The 12,101-nt window shown below is 36.4% G+C and overlaps 1 protein-coding gene across 1 annotated transcript in view; it reads left to right on the top strand.

Annotated features, from left to right (window-relative positions):
* The window catches only part of MPDZ (multiple PDZ domain crumbs cell polarity complex component), an 82,568-nt gene that overhangs the window by 55,934 nt on the left and 14,533 nt on the right, over positions 1–12,101 (top strand). The window contains exons 28-35 of the mRNA XM_026052730.1: positions 1,943–2,044; positions 5,944–6,106; positions 6,637–6,833; positions 9,093–9,184; positions 9,467–9,548; positions 9,853–9,933; positions 11,090–11,182; positions 11,275–11,349. Of these exons, the coding sequence (XP_025908515.1) occupies positions 1,943–2,044; positions 5,944–6,106; positions 6,637–6,833; positions 9,093–9,184; positions 9,467–9,548; positions 9,853–9,933; positions 11,090–11,182; positions 11,275–11,349 (885 nt within the window). The remainder of the gene's footprint in view (positions 1–1,942; positions 2,045–5,943; positions 6,107–6,636; positions 6,834–9,092; positions 9,185–9,466; positions 9,549–9,852; positions 9,934–11,089; positions 11,183–11,274; positions 11,350–12,101) is intronic.

Genomic DNA, 12,101 nt, shown 5'->3' with positions numbered 1-12,101 from the left:
CCTCCCTTCTTTCCCCCTCCCTCCCTTCTTTCCCCCTCCCTCCCTTCTTTCCCCCTCCCTCCCTTCTTCTCTGCTCTTTTTCTTCTGTCCTTTTCCACTCTATTCAGGCTCCTGTAGGTAAAGTGGGCCTCAGCATACAGCATAATGGCCAAGATGTTGCATATGGGCTGTGTTGTCATGATAAACTAGTTCAGTAGTTCTGACTTGCAAGCAGTTAACCAGCAAAGCTGTGTTTCGTTCTGATGCTGCCCTGTTTATTTATAAGTAAGAATGAATTTGCCACTGGGGTTATGGTGTCAGACAATCTGTAGAGCTACAGCATTATGCTTTGCAAAATACTTGCTTGCTTCTGGTACCTGAACATCCTGAATGCATCTGTGAAAATACAACATTAATAATAATAATAATAAACCTTTACTTTTGACTTTACAAAGATCATAAGAAAAAAAAACACTTTATTTTAGTCTTTGTTTTGCTTGTCTTAGTTTGTGCAAGAAAACATGCTTCATGCATACTGAATAAATCATACCTGTCTTGGTGGACTGAAGTGCTCTGTAGTTTATGATGTCCAAATTAATACAATGTGGTCACATGGGTAGAAATTTGAGCTATCAGTTGTCTCTTACATGCTATGCTATCATATCAAAAGATAAAAGATTTTGAACTACTGTGGACTGAGCTGTTTTCTCTTTTACTAGGACTTCACTGTTTATATGCAAAATGCTTGTGATGCTTTTTCTATTTGCATAACATTTTATCAARATACAGTTTAAAATTTTATGCAGATGGCAAATGTGGTGGTTAAAGTGTAATAGGATCATTTTACTTATAAATTACTTCTCCCAAGACTGTCTTTATACAAGACGTCAAATGTGAATTGCATGCGTAAGTAGAAAATCTTGTGTAGGGAAGACTTTGCCTGTTGCCTTTGGCCTTTGAGTGACTTATCAGTGAAGAAATCTTGCTCTTGAACAACTCTATAGCTCTACAGCTTTAGTTCCTCAGTACTTAAGATGCTGTAGAACATAGTTATCAAATTAAATAATAACTTTTTTTATTTATTATTTTKGAAATTTGCCAGAACTATTATTTTCAGGATTTTTTTTTAGAAAAACGTAAACAGCAACATATATCTCTAAATGTATTACTTAATGTAGCTAGCCTTTTTCATTCMTTTCCCCTTATTATGCTTATTCCAACAGCACTAAGAGACATTACAGCAAAGAACAATGAAATATTCAGACAATAGCCAGAAGGGCACACCCTTTATAGAAATTATTTTTAACCATTCTTTTGACAGCCTTTCCAACTTACTATACAATATCAGAATTCTTTTATCTCACTTGCAGGTAAACAAGTTTGTTCAAAAGAAATCTGATCCTAAAACAGAGTGCATTACAAAAAGTACATAAGGAAAATGAAAGTTCAAATTAAATCTTTTTTCTTTTTCTAAATACTACAACACTTTTGATGTTAAAATAACACAATAATATTAAGTACTTTGTACTTCCTAAGGACCAGAGAGTTTAATAAAACTTTAAAATATGTACACATGCTTTGTGTTGCATTATCACTGAGTTAGGTTTATTCTGTAACTACACARTTTTGTAGTTCTTAATAAAAAGGTTTCAGAGGCTTCCACGTGTTAAGATACACTGACAGAATTTTGCAAATATCACAGCAGTTAAATTTTCTGTCTTTCACACTATTGAATTCCAGACTTTATGGTTGTTGGGCTAGGACAGGAATGAAGGCCAGTACTTTGCTCTGCTCTAGAGGCACAGAGCAAATGCACTTTTGACCGTGTTCCCATGTCTGTAGCAAAGTGCGTGCAGCGATCTTTATGTTTAACACAGACTGCAAAAGAAGTATGGTTTGTTTCATGAGTCACAGAAGTTTAATCTGAAGTTTTTGCTTGGTTTCTATTATGTTTTCCTTTTAGAGCCCCTCCCTGGCTTTCCTGCAGAGCAATCTTTTCTGCAGGCCAGCTGTCTTCAGCAGCACTAACCCATTTGCTGATGCTTCTCAGTTCAACACTAACAAGGTTTGATGACGACAGACTGTCTGCTTTTGACTCACCAAGCATGTGCTTCTTCGCAATTTGTATCTCTCTGTGCTTTCTTTTTTCTTTTTTTTTTTTTTTAAACCAAATTTGGATAAAATGCTCTGCTGATGAGGATGAAAAGTCTGTGTAGTGAGTTTAAATGACACAGATCATGTACCAGCATAGAAAAGTTTTGAAGAAGGTAAAAATTCCAGCTACATTAATCATGTGCACTCAGTCTGAACTAATCAGAACTATTAAAGGAGTAATTTGCCCAATTACAAAATCAGTCCCTGTGATATCTGTTAAAATATCCACCTGAGCGTAAATGATCTCTCATCAGTGTGAGATGTTTCGCTGCTGTGTGTTTATTTTCTTTTTATTTGGTTAGGACTTTCCAGCTGTGATCTCTCTTATTTTGCATGGGAAGGAAAAAAAAAAAAAATTGACAGTTTTCATTTTATGATGCAACTATTTTCCCCATGCTTCTTTTGATGCCCCATGAACAGGATGCTGATGTCTTTGGAAATCTGAAAAAAATGTTAGATTAATTTTTTTATGTGTGTGGTTAGTGCTTACTGCATGTTATTCATATTGAGAAATTGACCTCTGATGCAATTATGAACAAAGGCTGAATTCTTATATGCATGCATTTCTGACTGAATACCAAAGCTTCTAGCTGCTTGTACATCTTTGGAGTGATTGTGCCCTCTCTCGTTTTTCCTATGTTGCATTATGTCGGATGTCTCAAATGTATAAAGAACATTTATGACATGTGCTGCGTAGTTGTATATATGCTTTTGAATTCTTATCCATATTTTTTACAGTTCTGAGGAAAGGAAGTAACGTAAAAGGGTAACATAAAGTGTAATAAAAATGATGACTTATTTCCTATATTTTCAAAAATATTTCTGGGAAACATTTCATATATGTATACAGACAATCTAATGCTTTTTATAGTTTCTCCATAATTATGTTACTTAAAAATTCATATGAGAATGGCCCATTGCCTTCTCTCCCACTKCTTCTGCAGGAGTGGACTAAGATTTATATACATACATGAAGATATTTCACTGAATCACAGTTCTTAATAATTCCTTGAATAAATGAAATTAGTAAAATGAATATGATTTAAATTAAGTTGTTCTTCACTAATAATATTATAATATTATATATTGCCAAAGGTGCTGTAATATATGGATTGCTGTTTTCTGTTACTGTAGGAGGTATCGAATCCAATTAGGGTTACCTTCCGTTGTTCCCCAACTAACCCTTTTGCTCCCACACCATTCAAGGTTTGTCTTGGTTCCAGTGAGTGAGTCATACCCTGTGTGTGCTGTGTGCTTGTAAATGGTGTGTGATGACTTCCAAAATACTGCTCCTTCCCCAAAATGTCCCTCCTGTGCTGAAAGTGGAAGTACTGCAAACTCGCTACCATTTTTAACTATTTCCTTGTCTGTAATCAGAGTGACCCTGGCAGCCAAATCAGTTCATGTGCTGKCTGATGCTTTGCGTTTTTAATGACATAATATGGAATATTATGTCATGGCACGTTGGAAGTGTTTGATGAGTTGAAATGGTGTAGTTGAAATGGTGTTTTTCTGCACATGGCCCGATTCAGAGAGGAAAAGTCTTATGTGTGTGTAAACAGGAGGAGCTGACCGCTGCTGCGGGAAGCGCAGGCGTCACAGACCGACTTCTGGATGCAGAACATGGTCCCAGATGTCTGACTTGTGCAGTGTTGCTCTTTTTATACTTCTCAGAAAAGAGCCTTGCCTTTACTTTCCTTGCAGCATTTCTTTAAACATCAAACATGCAGGTTTATGTGTGTTTGTGCAGAGATGTAGAAGGAAGCATTTTTTTCCATCAGTGAAATTTTGCCGGCCACAATTCATAAAGGATTGTCTCTCAGATTGTAGCTATATGTCCACACCTTATAGAAATCCATATAGAAATTTGAGTAATATATTGATTTTGAATTCAAAACACATGCACTACTGTAAGTTCTGTTAATCTAGACCCCTGATTTATTTYCTCATTTTTCTTCTTTGCATTTTGTGCTCTGAGTTAAACCTCTAGGAAGCAATCTGGTAAATCRATGCACGCTTAAAATTTCCTCTCTTTTTCTCACCTCTTTGAGGTGGTGGTCTGACATTCCTCCTTGTTGGGTACCTGAGATTTTGATAGCRAAAAGGCATTTTGAACTGCATTTCCATCCTATTCAGATTCGGATGGGCAAAAATATTTTTGCTATAATTCAGCTGTTTCAATTGAGGTTTATGTAAAATACACTCTATAACTATGAACATATTTTATGAACTGTAAAATAATTTCTATGTGCAAATTAACTCATATAAGGAATCTAAATGGAGTGCTGTGACCCAGAGATTTGAAGCACAGACTGACAAAGTTGAGACAACAATACAAAAATTCATATGGCACTTAACATGGCATTTCTAATTTAAGCCATTGCCTTGGGTGTCGTTTTTACACTTCCCTTAGATTTTTACATTTATGGACTTCTCATTGAAGTTCCTAGAGGAAAATTTTGAATGAGAAAAATCTTTTCCGTCCAAAAGCAGGAACTGAAATAGGATATTTGCATTTTCTTTGATTCTTTGGGGCATACCGAGAATGAAGGTATGCCCCAAAGGTTATTTCCCCTGACAGAAGGAAACTTTCTTAAATCTCAGTATGACTTTATTGCTGAATTTCTGGTTCTCTCAAAACCTTCACTTGGAAGCTACACTGACATGCAGCCCAACTTGGAAGCCCTACAGGGTGCATGCTGTTAGCCACTTCACTGTTGTCTTCAGAAACGAAACGGTCACAGTGTTTTCYGGCTCCCAGAGATGCCCTCTGAGGTGCTGTGTTCAGACTTACGCTGAGGTACTGAARACTGAAATGATGATAAAGCAGCTAGAAACCTGAAAATCCTAGTCCTTAAAAAAAGTTTCTGTTTTTCACCCAAGTTTCATGTAGTTTACATCAACAGTTGATTTGCCAGGTGCCAAATTCTCTTGCGCATGCATAAGTTTCAGAATGAAGTTATTCAGGCATGAGATTCTCGCCTGTATGTTTACTGTTGTTTATAGTGCTGAGCAAGGCAAAATAATACAAATCAATGATATTTTTTCAAATCTTTGTTCCAAGTCATGGTCCCGTATTCCTCAGTGAAACTGTCCCAAGTGGAGGCAACCATAATGTTGCAGTATTCATATTTGTTATATTTGGCTTTTTGTGAACATGAATAAATCACACATATCAAAACCAAAAGTATTTTTGTCCTTTATGAATGAATCTGTATATTTATTTGATCTGCCCTACACAGCTTATAGAAAACTAATAAACAAGACTGAAAACATATGATTACTGTTGTTGTTTTTTTCAATTATCTCTTTTGTTTTATATTTAAATTTTCTTTCAGTTAGTACTTTTACTTGACTGAAGGAGTTTTTAAAATTTATTGTTCTTTTGTTTTTCCCTTTCCTTCTACATGGCTTCCAAAGTATCTCACAGGAAGAAATTACATTCGCTGTTTTTTAAAAGTAAAATGAAATTCTTCTGTAAATATGATAATAAAAATTACTTGAGCCTTCATATGTGACTTTTTATGATATGTAAATGGCACATAAAACTTTGCTGAATTGGGCTTTCATTGTCAGTTCTTTTTGCTTCACAGTATATTTTGGAGTGAAATTGTCTTTTGCCTTGCCTAGAGTTTGTTTCCATTTTTGATCTCTTGCAGCCTTTCTGTGCTGTGTTTTTCACTTAGAAATCCTGTTGCTTGTTATATAAATTTCAAATCCATAGTCATTGCCATTTTGACATTTTTGTATACTAATTTGTACACAGAATCTGCCTGTGCTTAGCCACTGCATTTTTCTTATTCTCCACAGGCATCCAGTCAGTCAGATTCGGAGCTGGAAAAGACTTCATTTTGTAACTTGCCTCTGCCCCCTCCTTCAGCATTTTCAGGAATGAGCTGTGATGTTGCACAGTCATCTCCCAGCAAAGTCCCAGAGGATGTGGAGAAAGAGGACGAGTTTGGTTACAGTTGGAGTAAGTTTATCTTTTGTTACATTTTTTGAAATATTCAACATTGGAATAGCATTATAGCAGAAGATATGGAGTTGTCTACTTTGAACTACTTTGTTTTCATATKTTTTTCATGGCTTGGATGTTGTGTTGCTGTCAGTGTTTGGTTGTGCTTGGTGAGATGCACACAGTGAAATACTAGATTAATTTGCTCTTGATGAACACACTGTTTATCTTTGTGTTCCTCAGTGGTCTGGGATCACTCCTATCTAAAAATGCCATTGCAGTGGCTATATTGTTCTTTAATATAAAGTCATTTTTTCCCTTTTTTTTAAGAGAAGCTTAAATATTTTCCAGTGCTGAAGTGACATACTATTATAAATCACCTAAAGCTTAGCTGAAAAGAAAGTGTTCTGTATACTGAAAAAATTCTCACCTAGTTTGTGATTCTGTCATTAAGTAGTTTCATTCTAAGGCTGACCTTAGCTCTCCAAGTGACTTGGGAAACTTTCTAATGTGAATCCAATCTCTGCTGCCCACACTCTTACATTTAGAAAAGATCATGCAGCGCTATGGAAATCTACCTGGCGAGCTACACATGATTGAGCTGGAAAAAGGAAGGACAGGTCTGGGACTCAGTCTCGCTGGCAACAAAGACAGATCCAGGATGAGTGTCTTTATAGTGGGAATTGATCCAAATGGAGCAGCTGGCAAAGACGGCAGATTACAGATTGCTGATGAGTTACTAGAGGTGAGTTTTTGCAGTTCGTCCTGAAACCCAGAAATACTGATTTGCAACAGATATAGAAGAAGATTCTTGGCGCAGTATATTATGTTCTTCAGTGAACTATATGACCTTTAAATCCAGAAGTAATGCAACCAGAAATCACTGTATTAGCAAGATTTCATTCTCGTGTGTGTCAAATAGCTGCAGCTTTTTTTTTTTTTTTTTTTTTTTTTATAATATATATATGTGTGTATCTGTATGTGTACGCATTGATTTAAAATGGCTAAGAATGGGTGGAGACTACTACTTTTGTATTGTTGATAGAAGGGGAAATGCACTGTGGATCATGGAAAACACTGAAGCTCCTCTGTCCATCACCTGAGGAGTGCTACAGACCATAACTGTATAACTGTGCAGTATATAACTGTATCACTATAGTGGGTTATTCGTATTCATCATTCACTAGTTGTGTAAAATAGCTATATAACTATAGCTGGTTATAGACTATAACTATAGCTCTACCAGAGGTGTGATAATGCAAAATATAATTACACTGTGTACCATATACTGTATACACTTGCCATACATATACACGCTTTGCACATAAAAAGGGGAGATCAGGAGCAGAATCACTTGTATCACAGGCTCTGTATGACGCATTTGGGCTGTTCTCATGCTACCATGAAAAGATCTGGCAGTGCAATGCAAGTCTAACATTCTTTCAGTGTATATGAGTATGAGGTGCCTTTTTGTTTGTTTGCTTTTTAATTGCCTCAGTTCACTTACGATGTTTGCAAATACATTCTTTGCTGTAACTCTTCCCACTCTCTCCAGAGCAGTAGGTAGCATATAACACACACGGATACTCCATCTAACTTCAAAACCGTATTTAGAGGTTTGCAAGGATGCACAGGGAGATAGTACAGTGAGATATCACAAAGCATGAGGAAAACCCTGGAGAGCAGTCTAATAGGCTGGCAAGTGCAGACTGGTAGAAAAGCTGAAGAATTTGTCAGCTGCACAGAGAAACTTGCAAGTTACAGAGCCCAGAATTACCTACTAGAAGACTATCAGTTTTAATGCCCTTTTCCAAGAGCCATAATGTAGTGGATGCTGAGTATCCTCAGCAGAACTCACAGAACCAACTGAAACGCATATGACCTGAGCCATCTTTGAAATAATCCCTTGCTTACCGTCCATACTGTAACTGTGCAAGATGATGCTAAGAYGTCTTGACCTAAGCATTATTCAAGGAGGAAGAGTCTGAGCTTGCCTGTTGTATTCCCAAGTCCCATCAGTGGTGCTGGGCCATGTCCAGCTTTTCCACCTGCTTTTCCTAATTGTGGTCCTTCATGAGCATGGGTGAACGACAGAAGAACTCCTGCATCTGGATTGTGACCTTTCATGTGATTGAAAGGTCCAAGCATCCTTATAGCAAGTCATGATAGACACAGTCTGCATCGGAGTTTAGGGATTGCTCTTAAGTTCAGCCCACTCTTGATTTTTGTATTGGTCTTACCAACCTCCCTGATAGCTACTTCTGTGCATCTGCTAGTAGTATTTCYGTGTTCTCTGTTGCAATTTTTTCCTCCAATTAGGAGAAAGCTGCAATTTCCAAATTATTTCCCCATTCTTGGWGTGGATTTCTGCACTACACCTTTGCATTTGCCAAAAAAAAATATAATTAATAAATTGTAAATCATGCTGTGATTCTGCAAACTCACATTAATATCTCCAATGTGAGTGAATTATGGCTTAATTCTACAAACATTAATATCTGCAATTACATGTGAATCACATGAGCATCAAACAGTTTTAGCAAGTCTCCTCTGTCAAATGAAGACATTGATTGTAGGGTTGAATCTTTAGATTATAACTAAACTGAACCAGCTCTCCGATTCTTCTGTGACTGTCTCAGAGTTGAGATTCAGCGAGTAATAGAAATCTTGTCACTGGGTATAGGCAATTCAGTTGTTATTGGTAGAGTTTCCCATGACTCTGCTTTATCCCTATACCCATCACGAGGTGATCAATGACATGTGGAAATAGATGATGTACCAAGTCAATCCTGTGTAACCCAGAGAAGGACATTTTCAGCAGTGTGGCAGTGTTTGTCTGAGAGGGAGTAAAAGCAGGACACRATATATCCCAGAATTTTGATACAGTGTTTAAAATACTGTTTTAGCAAGTGAATTAGAATAATAGTGTGTCTTTGTAGGCTTATACGTTAGTTTAAGGGAATTAAAATATTCTGAGACATAATTGCTATTTTTTTTTAAATAGATAAATGGTCAAATACTCTTTGGAAGGACTCACCAGAATGCTTCATCAATAATCAAGTGTGCACCATCTAGAGTAAAAATAATCTTTATCAGGTAAGTTTTATTTTAAGATTTTGCTAAAAATATTTACTTTTAATTTGCTGAAGTTCTTGCACAAGAGTATTTCTGTGTGTTTCTGTGATTTTCTTAAGTCAGTTGTGCCTGATGTGCTTTTTAGTATGGTCCTTACTGACTGTTAAATGTATCCTATATTATTTCTTCTGATACTTTTGTTGTGGCTGTCAGAAATAAAGCAGAAAAAAAATAACTAGGCTTATACTTTCTTGAAGAAATATGGTGTTGCTGTATCACATTMTCTGTCTATGTCTCTTGTAGAAATAAAGATGCAGTAAATCAAATGGCTGTTTGCCCTGGGAAGTCAGTAGAGACTACACCTTGTACACTTCAAAACCAAGAGGTAAACTACATTTTTTATTTTTCTCCTTTGAGGTAGTTTTCAACATTATTGTTAATAATGCCCCATGTATTAAGCTAAACATGAAAATGAAAGAGAAAGGAGAAAAAAAATAGTACAGCTGTTTTCATGATTCTGTTTTACCTTATGCTCAAGTAAACTAAACAGTAGCTACTATTCCCATGAAGAGGATTGTGTCAGTTCAAAGGGATCAGACTCGCTTTGACTGTTTGTGCACTACTTCAATGTAAAAGCTATTCTAATTGTGAAAATAGTTGCTCACAATTATGTTTTCTTTCTCTGTCAGACTGATCTCAGTGCTACRAATACCAACACTTTTGCTGACTTCAGTTCATATAAAAATATTCAGCACATGGAACTCCCTAAGGTATTTTGAAAATATATCCACCACMTTTATGTCTATCAGCTTGTTGTTATGCAATGGTGTCACTCTTAAGGCAGGTACTCTCTGTCCCTTTAAGTCAAAGTCAAAATAGATATTTCTAGGGATCAGCTCTTCCAGCTTATCAATATCCCTGTGCTGCCCTCCTGTACATCTTCAGCTGAATCAGAAATTCTGACTGCAACGGAAGACTGGGTACTGTGTAGTGAGAGAGGGTGGGCCACATATAACCAGGACTGGTTTCATATGGTGACATATGCCCACATTTTTCTAATGGTTTAGCAGCTGCTTGATGCTGCTTCAAGTAAAATAATTACCTAAATTGTTTCAGGTGTATTAATTAGCAGATTAGGAGCATGGAATCCACCAAACCAACATGTACATGGAAACAGAAATCATGCATTTCAGAGAAAATGGCCAGGTGTTCTGTCATTACGAACCTGCCAGAAGAGTCTAGGAAAATTGCTGCTGCTGCTTATTGGCATGGGAGTGACAGTTGTATCCAGCGGATGAAGTGCTTAGACTTTAGGACTGTTCATTAGTTTGCAGCCTTGGCAGGCATATACCCTCTCTCCTTGTTAACCTGGACTAGGTGTTATAGATCTAGATGACTTATTACTAGGTAAAAACTCCAGAGAAATTTCATTCTGCCACAACCATTTCCTAATTTTAAAGAAAGAGCATGCGTTTTTCCATCCTCTGTAAAAGCATATGTTTTTCCATCGTCTATATTTTCCACTTCTTCTGTGGTTTCAAGGAGCATATTTAAGCAATGTCATGAAATTCTATTTACTTCAGTCTACTATTTCCAAATATTGTGCACATTCCTCCTATTTATGAAGTACCAATTGAGTCACAGTTAATGTAGGATTCTGAGTAAATGGATTTGAATTTAGAAGTATTTTGGATGTATATAGGTAGGTGATATGTTGTTAAAGGTTGGAAAATTTTGCTATTTCAAAAAGAAAATACCTTACAACAAGAAAGGTAGAAGCACTGTGAAATCCCAAATTTCTGTTGTGTCATTGAACTTCTCTGGTCTTCAGAGAATGTGTTCTCACATTCTTGAATTTACATAAATGCAAGATATGATTATCTGCATTTTTCTTTCTTTTTTACATTTTTTTTTCTTTTCCCCCAGGATCAAGGAGGATTGGGAATTGCCATTAGTGAAGAAGACACAGTTAATGGAATAGTTATTAAGAGCTTGACAGATCATGGTGCAGCAGCAAAGGTGTGAGAACATTTGAAGACCATTTAGAAAAGGAAAAATAAGTTCTGGAATAGCATGCAGAGCTAATATTTTGTTTTCTCTTTTGTTTCTAGGATGGACGAATCAAAGTTGGGGATCAAATTCTGGCAGTGGATGATGAAATTGTTGTAGGCTATCCAGTAGAAAAGGTGATTCTGGAGTATCAGGAACTCTGCAGAAACTAATGCTAAATGATTGAAATCCTTGTATCTGCAACAAAACCAAGGTTTCCATAGCAGTACTCTGACTGCATTTTCAAAGCTGGATAAAGAACTGAAGACCCATGGGCTTGTCTGTATGAGAAAAAAAGCATCTGGGAATAGGATAGAGCCTGAATCAAAAGCTCAGTTTCTATTTTCATATTAATTCGCTGTGAGAATAGCTTTGCTGTGTGCTACAAAATTTTTTTTTGGTTTGTGTGTATGGATGTCTGTGGTTCAGATTTGTTATATCAAGAGACACATATTTGTGGCATAAAGGCCATGAATTATTGCTGAATTGTGACCCTTTTTTTTTAATGGCATCTCCTCTGCTACCAAAAGAGATAGTTCTTTAATGTCAGAAGATCTTTTTACATTTGTTAAAAGCTGGTTAGGAGAGTATTCATCCCTCAGAGTGCTGTTGTCTCTGCATTAAATGTCAAAGGGGTTATGAGGTTGGTTGTAGGGAATTGAGAAGACTTTGGAAGAAGTGTCAAAATGATTAACTGAAAAACCTCAATTTTGGAAAAAGAAAAATCTTATTTTCTAATTCTGCTGGTATATTCAAGGCCTGACATAGTTGATTTCTTCCTTTGTCATTGCAATGGCAATGCAATTTTTAAGGGTTTTTTTTTTCCCCTAAACACAGATCTTTAATTTGTTTCAATTTTGTGAGTTTGCTTGAATTCTTTGTTAAAGCC

Source organism: Nothoprocta perdicaria, unplaced genomic scaffold, assembly GCF_003342845.1.
Source record: "Nothoprocta perdicaria isolate Ctin4 unplaced genomic scaffold, notPer1 scaffold_90, whole genome shotgun sequence".
Lineage (NCBI taxonomy): Eukaryota > Metazoa > Chordata > Aves > Tinamiformes > Tinamidae > Nothoprocta > Nothoprocta perdicaria.
Note: the sequence above shows the minus strand (reverse complement) of the source record. Positions and strands in the feature narration are given on the sequence as shown.